The following is a 14,530-nucleotide window of genomic DNA, read 5'->3' as shown; positions in this document are numbered from 1 at the left end:
GACATATTTTCAGTTGTTTCACACTTGTTTGTTATGTATATAATTCCACATGTATAGTTTTGATGCCTTCAGTGTGAATCTACAATTTTCATAGTCATGAAAATAAAGAAAACTCTTTGAATGAGAAGGTGTGTCCAAACTTTTGGTCTGTACTGTACCTCCATAGTGAGATCACTCAGGCAGTGGTAGAGATGATAAGACTGCGAGCCCCACCTATAACAGGCCACGTGACACAGTCTACCAGGGGCAACAGAATGCTACCAGCAGTACGCAATGGCACATTCCATACATATAAAGAAAAATCACTAAAATAAAGTGGCCTAAATGGGAGGAAATGCTCAAAAACCCCAAACACTGTGGCGTGTTTATAACCGGGGGAGCAATTCCTCCGCATGTGATCCGTTGCTATCGGCCACCCCCAGCCGACATCCTCCATTGTATGCATTTTTGATGGGGATTGCTGCTAGCAACGGATCACATGCGGAGGAATTGCTCCCCCGGTTAAAAACACGCCGCAGTGTTTGGGGTTTTTGAGCATTTCCTCCCATTTAGGCCACTTTATTTTAGTGATTTTTCTTTATATGTATGGAATGTGCCATTGCGTACTGCTGGTAGCATTCTGTTGCCCCTGGTAGACTGTGTCACGTGGCCTGTTATAGGTGGGGCTCGCAGTCTTATCCTCTCTACCACTGCCTGAGTGATCTCACTATGGAGGTATGTGGGAGCTTGGCTGTGAGTTGTATCTTAGCACCTCTCAGACCGTGTTCACACACCGTAGGTAGTCTAGTGGTAGGAACCCATGCCACACTGAGATACCTTGACGGTGGTGCAGAAGGGCTCCGATGTGTTCCTGACTGGAATACATTGGCTAAAGTCTCAGTTCTTAACATCAGCTTGAGGGATTAGCCAGAGTTGTCAGTTGCATTGTGGTGCACCTTTTGCAATTTATATATTTGTAGTGAGGGGAAGACAATGTGGTCTGCATCATTTGGCATGAAGGCTTCTTCCAGATATGACCCTCCACTGCAGAGTTTGCCCCTAGATGCCTTTTGCTCTTCATGTCTGCTTGGTTTCATGAAGGCTTCTTCCAGCTATAACCCTCTCCATTTTTGCAGGATTTCCCCTCATAGCAGTCACAAATACCCTCGTGAAAACAACAGATACATACGCCCTTGGCCCAGCCCTCCAATTTTTCCAGCAATAAATAGCCCCCCACCCCACCCATGACAGCCACATTGCCCTACATTAATGTCACAATACACCTCAGATCCTTTGATGGTCACAAATGATTCTCTGAGGAAGCAGATACCATTGAAAATAACTATCCTTAGAAAGTCCCCTTTTTGCAAGAGTCTCTTTGGGTCCAGGGAGCACAACACTGATGGTTACCCCCCTGGAAATGCAGATATTTCCTTTACCGTTCCAAATACATGACCTAATATGTATTACTATTGCAACCTGCAACTTCTCCAAATTCCTCTGTAGGGATGGCAGTCATCGATAAATGGTCCTTCAATCCTTGTAATATGGCAGAACCCCAGGCTTAAGGCCCCTGACTCATAACATGTAATCAAATGTTGACATTATACAATATTTTTCCCTCTCAATTGGAAGGTCTAGTTATTTTTCAAAGATCACACTCTCATTATAAAGCCATTTTGGTGAAAGATAAAACCAGTCTGGGGAATCCCTGTAGACATGGGCCAGTTGCTTCCAGTTATCCATTACCCGGCATGTAATATGTCTCATGAATCTGTAACTTAGGTTCCTTGAAGTGTTACGAGACATTTGCTTAGTCAACAGCCCCATGCTACCTGATAAAATACCCCTGAGGAGGAGGACACGTTCTCTTACCATAACTGACAGCAGAGTCAAGAGAACCAGACCAAATCATCTGAAGGGCAACAATGGTAAGTGGCCATAGCAAACTGGAAATGTAGGAAAATTCTATTAGATTGACTGGTGGTGGTCTAAATGCTGGAACCCCTATGTGTCCCAAGTAAAAAGGTGTCCTCACAGGGGTCACTTTCTATTGTCAGTCTCAGAAAGTGCTTTTGCCTTGAGGTTTCCCATAGCTCCATTGCACTTTAAGGTAGGTTGACCTGCAAAATTGAACAAGTTGTCCTCTGCCAGAATAGCTTGCTGGATCAGTTACATGATACATGGTGGACTGATTAGACACTGGGTCTTGCCACAGGAGGGCATACAATTACTTCCCCCTCTGCCTTATAAATAGGCTACTTTTGGGTAGTGTACGTCTTTGTGGGCTATTATTGACTGCTAGACATACTGTATCTCTATGATACACTAAAATACATTTTTCCTAGTTGACAGTCACATTGAGAGCTTGCCACCATCCCCGTTGTTTACAGTGGTGTTCTGAACAAAAAAATTGGACTCCTATGGACTGGTACTGTACCGTCTTTAGCAACGAATCCAGGTTCTGTTTGGGATCAGACGACAGTCAGAGTATGAAGGCCTCATGGTGAGCACTTCAATCCTGCTTTTGCTGTGGACTGACACACTGCCCAATCTGCTTGTGTGATGATCTAGGGAGCCATCACATAAGACAGTCGGTCACCCCTAGTAGTGACATGAGGGACACTAACAGCTCAGTGATATCTGCAGGACATCCTGCCACCACATGTGTTCCTCTCATGGCAGGGCTTCTAACTGGCATTTTCCAGCATGATAATACTCACCAAGACACAGCAAGGGTTTCCGAGGAATGTCTCCTTCAGATTACAAAAAATTCTTGGCTGCCCGGTTGCCAGATTTATCACCAATCCAGCATTTATGGGACCAGCTGGGATGCCAGCTTCACCAATGTATGAATGTGCAAGACCTACAGGCCCAGCTGTAATATCGGTGGGCAAATGTGCTGCAGGAAACCATATAGAACCTGTATAACTCCATGTCCAACTGTATTTCATCTAGTATCCAAGCTAGAGTCCACATCTCATCTTGTATCCAGGCTAGAGGCCGTGTCTCATCTTGTATCCAGGCTAGAGGCCGTGTCTCAACTTGTATCCAGGCTAGAGGCCGTATCTCATCTAGTATCGAGACTAGAGGCTGTATGTCTTCTTGTATCCAGACTAGAGGCCGTATCTTATCTTGTATCCAGGCTAGAGATTGTATATCATCATGTGTCCAGGCTAGAGTCCGTATCTCACCTTGTGTCAAAGTTGGAGGCCATATCTCATTTTGTATCCAAGCTAGAGGCTGTATCTCATCGTGTATCTAGGCTAGAGACCATATCTCATCCTGTATTAAGGATAGAGGCCGTATCTCATCCTATATCCAGGCTAGAGGGCATATCTCATCTTGTATCCAGGCTAGAGGCCGTATCTCATCTTGTATCCAGGCTAGAGGCCGTATCTCATCTAGTATCAAGACTAGAGGCTGTATATCACCTTGTATCGAGACTAGAGGCTGTATGTCTTCTTGTATCCAGACTAGAGGCCGTATCTTATCTTGTATCCAGGCTAGAGGCCGTATCTCATCTTATATCCAGGCTAGAGGTTGTATATCATCATGTGTCCAGGCTAGAGTCCGTATCTCACCTTGTGTCAAAGTTGGAGGCCATATCTCATTTTGTATCCAAGCTAGAGGCTGTATCTCATCGTGTATCTAGGCTAGAGACCATATCTCATCCTGTATTAAGGATAGAGGCCGTATATCATCTAGTATCAAGGCTAGAGGCTGTATCTCATCTTGTATCTAGACTAGAGGTTGTATCTCATATTGTATGAAGGCTAGAGGCTGCATCTCTTCTTGTATCCAGGCTAGAGGCTGTATATCACCTTGTATCTAGGCTAGAGGCTGTATCTCATCTTGTATCCAGACTAGAGGCTGTATCTCATCTTGCATCCAGGCTAGAGGCTGTATCTCATCTTGTATCCAGACTAGAGGCTGCATCTCATCTTGTATCCAGGCTAGAGGGCGTATCTCTTCTTGTATCCAGGCTAGAGGCAGTATCTCATCTTGTATCCAGGCTAGAGGCCATATCCTATCTCGTATCCAGGCTAGAGGCAGTACCTCATCCTGTATCCAGACTAGAGGCAGAATCTCAACATGTATCCAGGATAGTCGTATCTCATATTACATCCAGGCTAGAGGCCGTATCTCATCTTGTATCCAGGCTAGAGGCCGTATCTCATCTTGTATCCAGGCTAGAGGCCGTATCTCATCCTGTATCCAGGCTAGAGGCCGTATCTCATCCTGTATCCAGGCTAGAGGCCGTATCTCATCCTGTATCCAGGCTAGAGGCCGTATCTCATCCTGTATCCAGGCTAGAGGCCGTATCTCATCTTGTATCCAGGCTAGAGGCTGTATCTCATCCTGTATCCAGGCTAGAGGCCGTATCTCATCTTGTATCCAGGCTAGAGGCCGTATCTCATCTTGTATCCAGGCTAGAGGCCGTATCTCATCTTGTATCCAGGCTAGAGGCCGTATCTCATCTTGTATCCAGGCTAGAGGCTGTATCTCATCTTGTATCTAGGCTAGAGGCCGTATCTCATCTTGTATCCAGGCTAGAGGCTGTATCTCATCTTGTATCTAGGCTAGAGACCGTATTTCATCTTGTATCCAGGATAGAGGCCATATCTCATCTTGTATCCAGGATAGAGGCCGTATCTCATCTTGTATCCAGGCTAGAGGCCGCATCTCATCTTGTATCCAGGCTAGAGGCCGCATCTCATCTTGTATCCAGGCTAGAGGCCTCATCTCATCTTGTATCCAGGCTAGAGGCAGTATCTCATCCTATATCCAGGGTAGAGGCAGTATCTCATCTTGTATCCAGGCTAGAGGCCGTATCTCATCTTGTATCCAGGCTAGAGGCCGTATCTCATCTTGTATCCAGGCTAGAGGCCGTATCTCATCTTGTATCCAGGCCAGAGGCCGTATCTCATCTTGTATCCAGGCTAGAGGCAGTATCTCATCTTGTATCTAGGCTAGAGGCAGTATCTCATCTTGTATCTAGGCTAGAGGCGGCCTAACATGGTCCTAGAGCCTCCTTTCCGTTGCACCTCTTCTTCTCTCATATTGCAATCACTTACATTTACCACCTTACAGTCACACATAGGAAGCTTCATTCCACCATCTCCTTCTTGGGGTGGGATTTCGGCAATGATCGCCCGTTCTTCTTCTTCTCCATATATTATTGAGGCCGTAGCTTGCCCTCTCGGTAGCCTCAGCCCGGTCTTTGCAGCGCGGCGTATAACAGATTGCTCTCGCTCCGCGCCGTACAATTGATTGCCGCAGCTATAAGGCGTCAGCAGTTCTCGGGCATAGGAGCCGTTTAATATATGGACACGGCCGCGTTCTCTGTCATTCTCCAGCTTTATGGCCAGAATGAACCTCTGAATGATATCTTCTGCAGAGGTCGGGCATCGCCCCATCACTTATCCCGCCTGGCACATATGCAGCCATTGATTTTCCAATAGGCAGTGATTGGCAGGGTAATTCTGCATTGCTAGTTAATCTTCGGACCTGTCACGGTGACATCGCCAGCAGAGCTTTCATATGGCTGAGCTCTTAGTGAAATTGCATCATGGACGCTCTTAAAGGGGAAGTACCCCGAGTAATGTATATATAACGTCCCTAAAGCTGAAGTCGCCATCCTCATCAATGTCCGCAAATATCCGGTGATTTCTCTGTCTGATTTTAGGTGTTGGGTCGGGGAGGATACACGTTCCAAAACTGGGCTGAGACCTACGGATCAAGCCCTGAACTCTACTTTCAACCTACCTCTGTGGAAGAAGTGAAAGAGGTAAGTGCGGGGTCCCTGGAGGAACGGCCGCCCATTATGTCATCCTGGGGGCCACAACCTCAGTGTATGTCCTTTCCAAATATTAGTGCAACTACAACTCCCAACATGTCCTGTCCTTCAGAGGTCTCCAGTCTCCTGCACTGGGGTTCTCTCCCGATGGTGGACATGAACCCCTGTCAGGATCAGGATCCCCATTCTGCGCTTTCTGTGCTCTCCTCTATGGCAGCTGAGGGTTTGCTACAATTGCATCCACCTTCTGGACTCCAGACAGATACAGTTTCCCTGCCCTGATACATTGTAACGAACTATCAGGGAGATTTGTGCTGCTGATTTGTTAAGCTTATAGAGCAGGGATGCTCAAGCTGCGACTCTCCAGCTGTTGCAAAACTACAACTCCCAGCATGCCCTAATAGCTGCAGGTTGCCCAGGCATTCTGGGAGTTGTAGTTTTTCAACATCTGGAGGGCCGCATGTTGGGCATCCCTGTTATAGAATATTACCTAGACTGGACACAACTGTAACAAACCCTCAGCTGCATTAGCTGTGTAGAGAATCATCCTCTGTTTCTACACAAGAACATGTCCATTCACAAACAGCAAGCAGAGATCTTGAAAATGGTGAGGAACAACCCTCTACTTCTGGCAGCTGAGGGTTTGCTACAATTGCATTCAGCCTTGACAGTCCTCTGGACTCCAGACTAATACATTGTAACAAACTGTCAGGACACTAGAAAGATGTGTGCTGGGAGGATTACCCAGACTGGAGACAACTGTAACAAACCCTCAGCTGTAGAGATGTATCCGTTCACTGACAGGCAGAGATCTTGAAAATGTTGAGGAACGTAACTACAAAGTGTATGGGAAAGTTGCAGAATTTCTTATTATCCAGCGATTGAGGATCTTACACACGGCTGTCATTGTCCCTATGACAACACTTCTTGTCTCATGGATAGAAGGCGGCAGTAATGAGATTTCTTTCCTTTCTCCTCAGATCCTGGACCTGGCCCGGCAGCGGAGTAAGAGGGTGAAGGTGGTGGGGGGCGGGCACTCGCCCTCGGACATCGCCTGCACCGACGATTTCATGATCCGGATGGATAAAATGAACCGAGTAATAAAGGTGCGAACTGTCCTCAAGGGGGCGCTGTGGATGTCACTGTTATGGGGGCACTGTGGATGTCACTGTTATGGGGGCGCTGTGGATGTCACTGTTATGGGGGCACTGTGGATGTCACTGTTATGGGGGCGCTGTGGATGTCACTGTTATGGGGGCACTGTGGAGGTCACTAATATGGGGGCACTGTGGATGTCACTGATATGGGGGCACTGTGGATGTCACTGTTATGGGGGCACTGTGAAGGTCACTAATACGGGGGCGCTGTGGATGTCACTGTTATGGGGCGCTGTGGATGTCACTGTTATGGGGTGCTGTGGATGTCACTGTTATGGGGGCACTGTGGAGGTCACTGTTATGGGGGCACTGTGGATGTCACTGATATGGGGGCACTGTGGATGTCACTGATATGGGGGCACTGTGGATGTCACTGTTATGGGGGCACTGTGGGTGTTACTGTTATGGGGGCGCTGTGGATGTCACTGTTATGGGGGCACTGTGGATGTCACTGTTATGGGGGCGCTGTGGATGTCACTGTTATGGGGGCACTGTGGATGTCACTGTTATGGCGGCACTGTGGATGTCACTGTTATGGGGGGCACTGTGAATGTCACTGTTATGGGGGCACTGTGGATGTCACTGTTATGGAGGCACTGTGGTTGTCACTATTATGGGAGGCACTGTGGATGTCACTGTTATGGGAGCGCTGTGGATGTCACTGTTATGGGGGCGCTGTGGATGTCACTGTTATGGGGGCACTGTGGATGTCACTGTTATGGGGGCACTGTGGATGTCACTGTTATGGGGCACTGTGGATGTCACTGTTATGGGGGCACTGTGGATGTCACTGTTATGGGGGCACTGTGGGTGTTACTGTTATGGGGGCGCTGTGGATGTCACTGTTATAGGGGCACTGTGGATGTCACTGTTATGGGGCACTGGGGATGTCACTGTTATGGGGGCACTGTGGATGTCACTGATATGGGGGCACTGTGGATGTCACTGATATGGGGGCACTGTGGATGTCACTGTTATAGGGGCACTGTGGATGTCACTGTTATGGGGGCACTGTGGATGTCACTGTTATGGGGGCACTGTGGGTGTTACTGTTATGGGGGCAGTGTGGATGTCACTGTTATGGGGCACTGTGGATGTCACTGTTATGGGAGCACTGTGGATGTCACTGTTATGGGGGTACTGTGGAGGTCACTGTTATGGGGGCACTGGGGATGTCACTGTTATAGGGGCACTGTGGATGTCACTGTTATGGGAGCACTGTGGAGGTCACTGTTATGGGGGCACTGTGGATGTCACTGTTATGGGGGCACTGTGGATGTCACTGTTATGGGAGCACTGTGGAGGTCACTGTTATGGGGGCACTGTGGATGTCACTGTTATATGAGAAAAAAAGTTCAACAATGCCATAGTCACAAAACATATTATGGTGCTAATACTACGCTTATTTATAAAGTGAGATGCTTGGCAAACGCAATTTGTACAAAACCATCTGAGCCCGTCTGCCGGACGTCAAGGCGATCTCTGTAAGACGGGAACCTAACACTAAATACTACCTGTTATGCGCCATAAAGTTCAGGAGTGTTGGGTCCACTCTGCCTTTTACCATTTTTGGTCCCATAATGGCCTCCATTACAAGGGGTGCAGGTACCAACATGCAGCCGAGCCCACTCCATACCTTTCCTTGTGCCAGACGGCTTCCAATGAATGTAGTGAGAGCAGCTACAGCTTTATACTGAAAGTAATTATAGTCAGCCTATGGGGAGACCATTTTGGCACCAAAAATGGTAAAAGGCAGAGTGGACCCAGCGTGCATGTGGAGCCAACACTCCCTGAACTTTATGGCGCATAACAGGTAGTATTTAGACGCTGATTATTCTCCAGCTTTATCCGCAAGTCAGGAAAATGCTGAATAAAAGACAAAGTGATGGATGGAAGCGGTCAATACTTAATCCTCTACACGCGGAGGCGTGACATCTCCTTATATCAGAATGTATCTGCGCAGTGATTTACACATTAGTACCGGTTCGGAGGGACATGAGTTCAATAGAGAAAGCCCATCCCCCACCTATTCCTGGAAAATCATGATGGGACCATATAACAATGTCACAGGGTCCCAGATCAGGGGGAAAACTAAAATATGAGGAGCAATGTAGTATAACTGGTGACCACCGGGGGCAATATGGAGACATCTCCGTCCAATCTGTACACTGCAGTAGTCGGTCAGTTTCCTATATCAGAGCTTCTCAATAAATTACAATGTCATTTTAAAGTTAATTTATTTCAGTAATTGAAAAAGTGAAGCTCACATATTCTGCACACACATTACACACAGTGATCTATCTCAACTGTTTATTTATTTTACTGTTGATTATGGCTTACGGCTAATGAAAACCCAAAAGTCAGGATCTCAGAACATTTGAATATTATTTAAGACCAATCAAAAATGACTTTTAATACAGAAATGTTGGCCTCCTGATAAGTCTGTCCATTGTATCTCCCCAATACCTGGTCAGGTCTCCTTCTGCGTCAATGTGGCAATGTGGCATGGAGGCGATCAGCCTGTGGCACTGCTGAGGGGTTATGGAGGTCCAGGTTGCTTTGATAGAGGCCTTCAGCTCATCTTCATTGTTGGGTCTGGTGTCTCTCATAAATTCTCTATGAGGTTTAGGTCAGGAGAGTTTGCTGGCTAATCAAGCACAGTGATACCATGGTTATTACACCAGGTACTGGTACTTTTGGGGGTGTGGGCAGGCGCCAAGTCCTGCTGGAAATCAGCATCTCCATAAACCTTGCCAGAGCGGGAAGCATGAAGTCCTCTAAGATTTCCTGGTAGATGGCTGCGCTGACCTTGGACTTGATAGAACACAGTGGGCCAACACCAGCAGATGACATGGCTCCCCAAACCACCAATGACTGTGGAAATTTGACATGGACCTCAAGCATCTTGGATTGTGGCCTCTCCATTCTTCCCCCAGACTCTGGGACCTTGATTTCCAAATGAAATGCAAAATTTACTTTAATCTGAAAACAGGACTTTGGACCACCGATCAGCAGTCCAGTCCTTGTTCTCCATAGCCCAGGTAAGACTCTTCTGAAGTTGTCTCTGGGTCATGAGCGGCTTGACGCAAGGAATGAGACAGTTGTATCTCATATCTTGGATACGTCTGTGTGTGGTGGCTCTTGGAGCACTGACTCCATCCACAGTCCACTCCTTGTGATTCTGCTCCAAATTCTTGAATGGCCTTTTCTTGAGAATCCTTTTGAGGCTGCTGTTATCCCTGTTCCTTGTGCACCTTTTTCTACCACAAGTTTTCCGAACTCTCCATTAATATGCTTGGATACAGCACTCCGTGAACAGCCAGCTTCTTTAGCAATGACCTTTTGTGGTTTTCCCTCCTTGAGGAGGGTGTCAATGACTGTCTTCTGGACAACTGTCAAGTCAGCAGTCTTCCCCATGATTGTGGAGCCTACTGAACCAGACTGAGGGACCACTTAAAAGTCTTAAGAAACCTTCGCAGGTGTTTTGTGTGACACAATGAGTCTACAAGATTGACATTTTTCACAATATTCTAATTTTCTGACATACTGATTTTTGGGTTTAAAAGAAATAAACCCTTGAAATAGATCACTCTATGTGTAATGAATCTATAGAATATGTGACCTTCACTTTTTGAATTTAATTACTGAAATAAATCAACTTTTCGATGATATTCTAATTTATTGAGGTGCACTAGTGTACCCCACATGTATGAACTTTACATCCCCATATCTGAGAAGCTCGGGGTGGGCATACTGCATGTGCAGAAGAGCCCTGTAGGTCAGGGAGGGCAACTATCACCTTAAGTAAACAGAGAGGAGATGGTCTACAAGGCATGTCTCTTTCTGGAGGACTCAACATGTCCATAATCCAGTTTCTTCCTATACCACTGGAGACAGGACTTAAAGGGATATTTCCATGGTATGCTCTAAATGTCTCATAGGTGTGACTTCCAACTCCCATTCGCTTCCCACCTGGTTGTGGTGGCCGGTGGCTACTTCACCTGGATGATCGGGGGTTTAAGGGACCCACAGAGATGAGACTTGCACCTATCCTGTGGCTGGACGGACCCTGTTTGTTGTACAGCACAACGACTCCCCCTAATGGCAGAGAAGTGAATTGCAGCCCCTCATCAGTACATACCACTTCTATACTTAGAGGGCATTCAAAACTTTTCACAGCTTTGTGTCGGTGACGGCGCTTAGCTTTGTGTCGTGTCCCTCTGCTGATTATATTCCGGGCAATGAGGCGCCGCTCATCCTAATGGCTCCTACTTGTTATAAGAGACATGGAGAGCGCCTACCCCCCCCCCCCCTCCTATCTACCACACTGGGGATTAATAACTCTTCCCGCACGTTCCCCCTGATATGATTCATGCCGCTCCTGGACAGATCCTTCTTCTACATAAGTTCTATTCAAACACAAAGTCTCATTTAATTTGCCCTTTTTATTCCTTCCTTCTGTTTAAATAAATCATTTCTCGGGGATGAGTCCGTCTTAGGAAATAAAGCCGCTCGCTCCGAGTCTCGCTGCCACAAAAGAGCTCAATGGCTTCTTAAAAATATCAATTGTGCCGTTCAAAGGCGCAACCTCTTGCACACGCACTTATTTTCTTTCCGTGTCCGTTCAGTTTTTTTTTTTGCAGGGGCCAGCTGTTCCGTTCCGTAAAATATGGAATGCACACAGACGTCATCCGTATTTTTTGCGGATCCGTTTTTTTGCGTACCGCAAAATACATACGGTCATGTGCAAGAGGCCTTACAGTGATCTTCTGCTGAAGATACCGAGCTTACTGTATATACACACGGACACAAGTATGTGTCCAAGGATGCGTTGATGTGGGGGAGGGGGGCACCATTATGTTTTATTACTTGTCTATAAAGCACTTGGTGCAGGTGCAGCCTATTACTGTGCTCGGGAAGCTCTCGCTATTACCTTGGGGGGGTGCGGCCGCAGCGAGCGAAACATCAGGGGCTCGTAATTGGGCAGATGTCATGCTTGACGTGAATGAGCTTCAGACGCCTCTAAAAAGATCCACTTATGGCCTCGGAGCTGGAAGTGCCACCACGTTACCGCCAGATGTCATCAGATCCAGCCAGCAAACTGAAGAGATAGAGCTCAGCAGCACAGAGTATTTCAGGAGAGGACTATCCACTGACCGGTCCTCTCATGGGGTGATGTTAGTGAAGATGTGGCTGCATGTGACTGCAGAAGAGGAGGAGGTTACATAGTGGAAGGAGAAGGGTCTCTCCCAGCAGCACAGAGGATTTTAGGAGACCGGTCTGCTGATTTTATGGGAAGATCCTAACGGATGTAGAGCAGTCATCAGAGTGCAGCAAGTCACAGGGGAGAGCGGAGAGGATAGGAGTGATGGCAGCAGAAATGGTGGTTGTAGTTACTCACTCCTCCCCTCCCCTTGCACTGTGCAGGGATAAGAAGGGTTCTTCCCTCCGGGACACACCTTGGTTCTGGGGGTCCTCCTGCCTGGGGTCATTTGGGGGGCCCTTGGTGGTGATGAATTGTCAGGTCTAAGGCAGGGCTCCTGGCAGCTGTTAGTAGTAGATGGCGGTGTAGACAAGGAGGAGGCTGATGTAGCAGTGGAACAGTTCTTTACTGATGAGTCAAGTTCCCGTACAGCAGTTCAGTTCTTGGCAGGCCTGGACTGGCAGTTCTAATACACACTTCTTAGGCCCCTTTCACACGGGCGAGATTTCCGCGCGGGTGCAATGCGTGAGGTGAACGCATTGAACCCGCACTGAATCCGGACCCATTCATTTCTATGGGGCTGTGCACACGAGCGGTGATTTTTTTACGCATCACTTGTGCGTTGCGTAAAAATTGCAGTATGCTCTATTTTGTGCGTTTTTCACGCAACACAGGCCCCATAGAAATGAATGGGGCTGCGTGAAAATCGCAAGCATCCGCAAGCAAGTGCGGATGCGGTGCGATTTTCACGCACGGTTGCTAGGAGATGATCGGGATGGGGACTCAATCATTATTATTTTCTCTTATAACATGGTTATAAGGGAAAATAATAGCATTCTGAATACAGAATGCATAGTACAATAGGGCTGGAGGGGTTAAAAAATAAATAAAAATTATTTAACTCACCTTAATCCACTTGTTCGCGCAGCCCGGCTTCTCTTCTTTCTTCAGGACCTGGGTAAAGGACCTTTGATGACATCACTGCGCTCATTACATGGTCCATCACATGATCACGGATCATGTGATGGACCATGTGATGAGCGCAGTGACGTCACCACAGGTCCTTTTCCTCCTGCACAGCAAAGAAGAAGAAAGAAGAGAAGCCGGGCTGCACGAACAAGTGGATTAAGGTGAGTTAAATTATTTTTTATTATTTTTTAACCCTTTCAACCCAATTTAAGTAAGCATTCAGTATTAAGAATGCTATTATTTTCCCTTATAACCATGTAATAAGTGAAAATAATAAAATCTACACAACACCTAACCCAAACCCGAACTTCTGTGAAGAAGTTCGGGTTTGGGTACCAAACATGCTGATTTTTCTCACGCACGTGCAAAATGCTTTAAAATGTTTTGCACTCGTGAGGAAAATCGCGCATTTTCCTGCGACGTACCCGCATCTTATCCGGCCCAATTCCATGACGCCCCGTGTGAAAGAGGCCTTACGGTTACATGGCTGCAAAAGGAGTTAACATGCCAAGATTTCTCTGAAGCAGTATTCCTCACTCAGCACAACCCTATCCCACATTTAAGCATCTTGAAATAAAGGTTCAACACTTCTCACTGAAGTGACCCCCTCTACGTGACAGACTAAGTCCTGTCCCTTTCTCAGGTTGCTGTGCTCACAGTAAACAAATCCACAATGTCCTTAGCCAGATGTGGGCCTTTATCTTCTCTTCTGCCTATGAAATATGCTCAGGCACCTAAAGAATTATATCTCATGAACAAATTAGCTATGGAGTCCAAACGTCCTTTTAGACAGATTATCTCCACAGAGCATCTGCATGCACCTCCTCTCAACACTGGTATACTTTACAAGTTCTCTTTTGTAATTTTCTCCACTTTTCTCTACATCTTTGCCTCTTCTGGCTGTTCTGAGGACTGTGCTTCTCTTCCTCTCACTGTTTAGATGGTGACTAACTCACTCCTCCCCATGAGGAGGGTGGAAACAAACCAAGGTAGTGATGGGAGCTAAGGAATGTTAACTCTTTACTGCCCCTCACACAAGAAATGTATCAAATGAATTATGACATGTTTAAGCCTTTTAGCAGTGGGACGCTACAAGAGTTTTGGTGATTTTTGGTGATTCCAGATGATCATGGTGACCGATCTCCCATTCTCATAGATCTCCTGTCTTTATTTCCACAGCTTGACAAGGATAAGAAGCAGGTGACAGTGGAGGCCGGGATCCTCCTGAGCCAGGTGAATGATGTCCTCAACCAGAACGGGATGGCATTGTCTAAGTAAGTGCTCCGCCCCATACCGTACAACACATGTATTATAGGGAAAGAAACCTGTACAGGGATTCCTGTGCCAGTTCTGACTTCCTAATCTGCCATTTCTTAACTATGCAAATTTCAGACCCCAAAATAATATCTGGACTCAGACCGG

General features: G+C 46.8%; 1 protein-coding gene across 1 annotated transcript in view; it reads left to right on the top strand.

Annotated features, from left to right (window-relative positions):
• Positions 1–1,787: 1,787 nt before the first annotated feature.
• LOC120997150 (L-gulonolactone oxidase-like) overlaps positions 1,788–14,530 on the top strand; it is a 137,759-nt gene continuing 125,016 nt past the window's right edge. The window contains exons 1-4 of the mRNA XM_040427110.1: positions 1,788–1,910; positions 5,669–5,770; positions 6,760–6,885; positions 14,288–14,382. Coding sequence (XP_040283044.1) covers positions 1,908–1,910; positions 5,669–5,770; positions 6,760–6,885; positions 14,288–14,382 — 326 coding nt within the window. The 5' untranslated portion in view covers positions 1,788–1,907. The remainder of the gene's footprint in view (positions 1,911–5,668; positions 5,771–6,759; positions 6,886–14,287; positions 14,383–14,530) is intronic.

The sequence above is a fragment of the Bufo bufo genome, chromosome 4 (genome assembly GCF_905171765.1).
Source record: "Bufo bufo chromosome 4, aBufBuf1.1, whole genome shotgun sequence".
NCBI classification, from domain to species: domain Eukaryota; kingdom Metazoa; phylum Chordata; class Amphibia; order Anura; family Bufonidae; genus Bufo; species Bufo bufo.
This window is presented reverse-complemented; position numbering and strand designations above follow the sequence as displayed.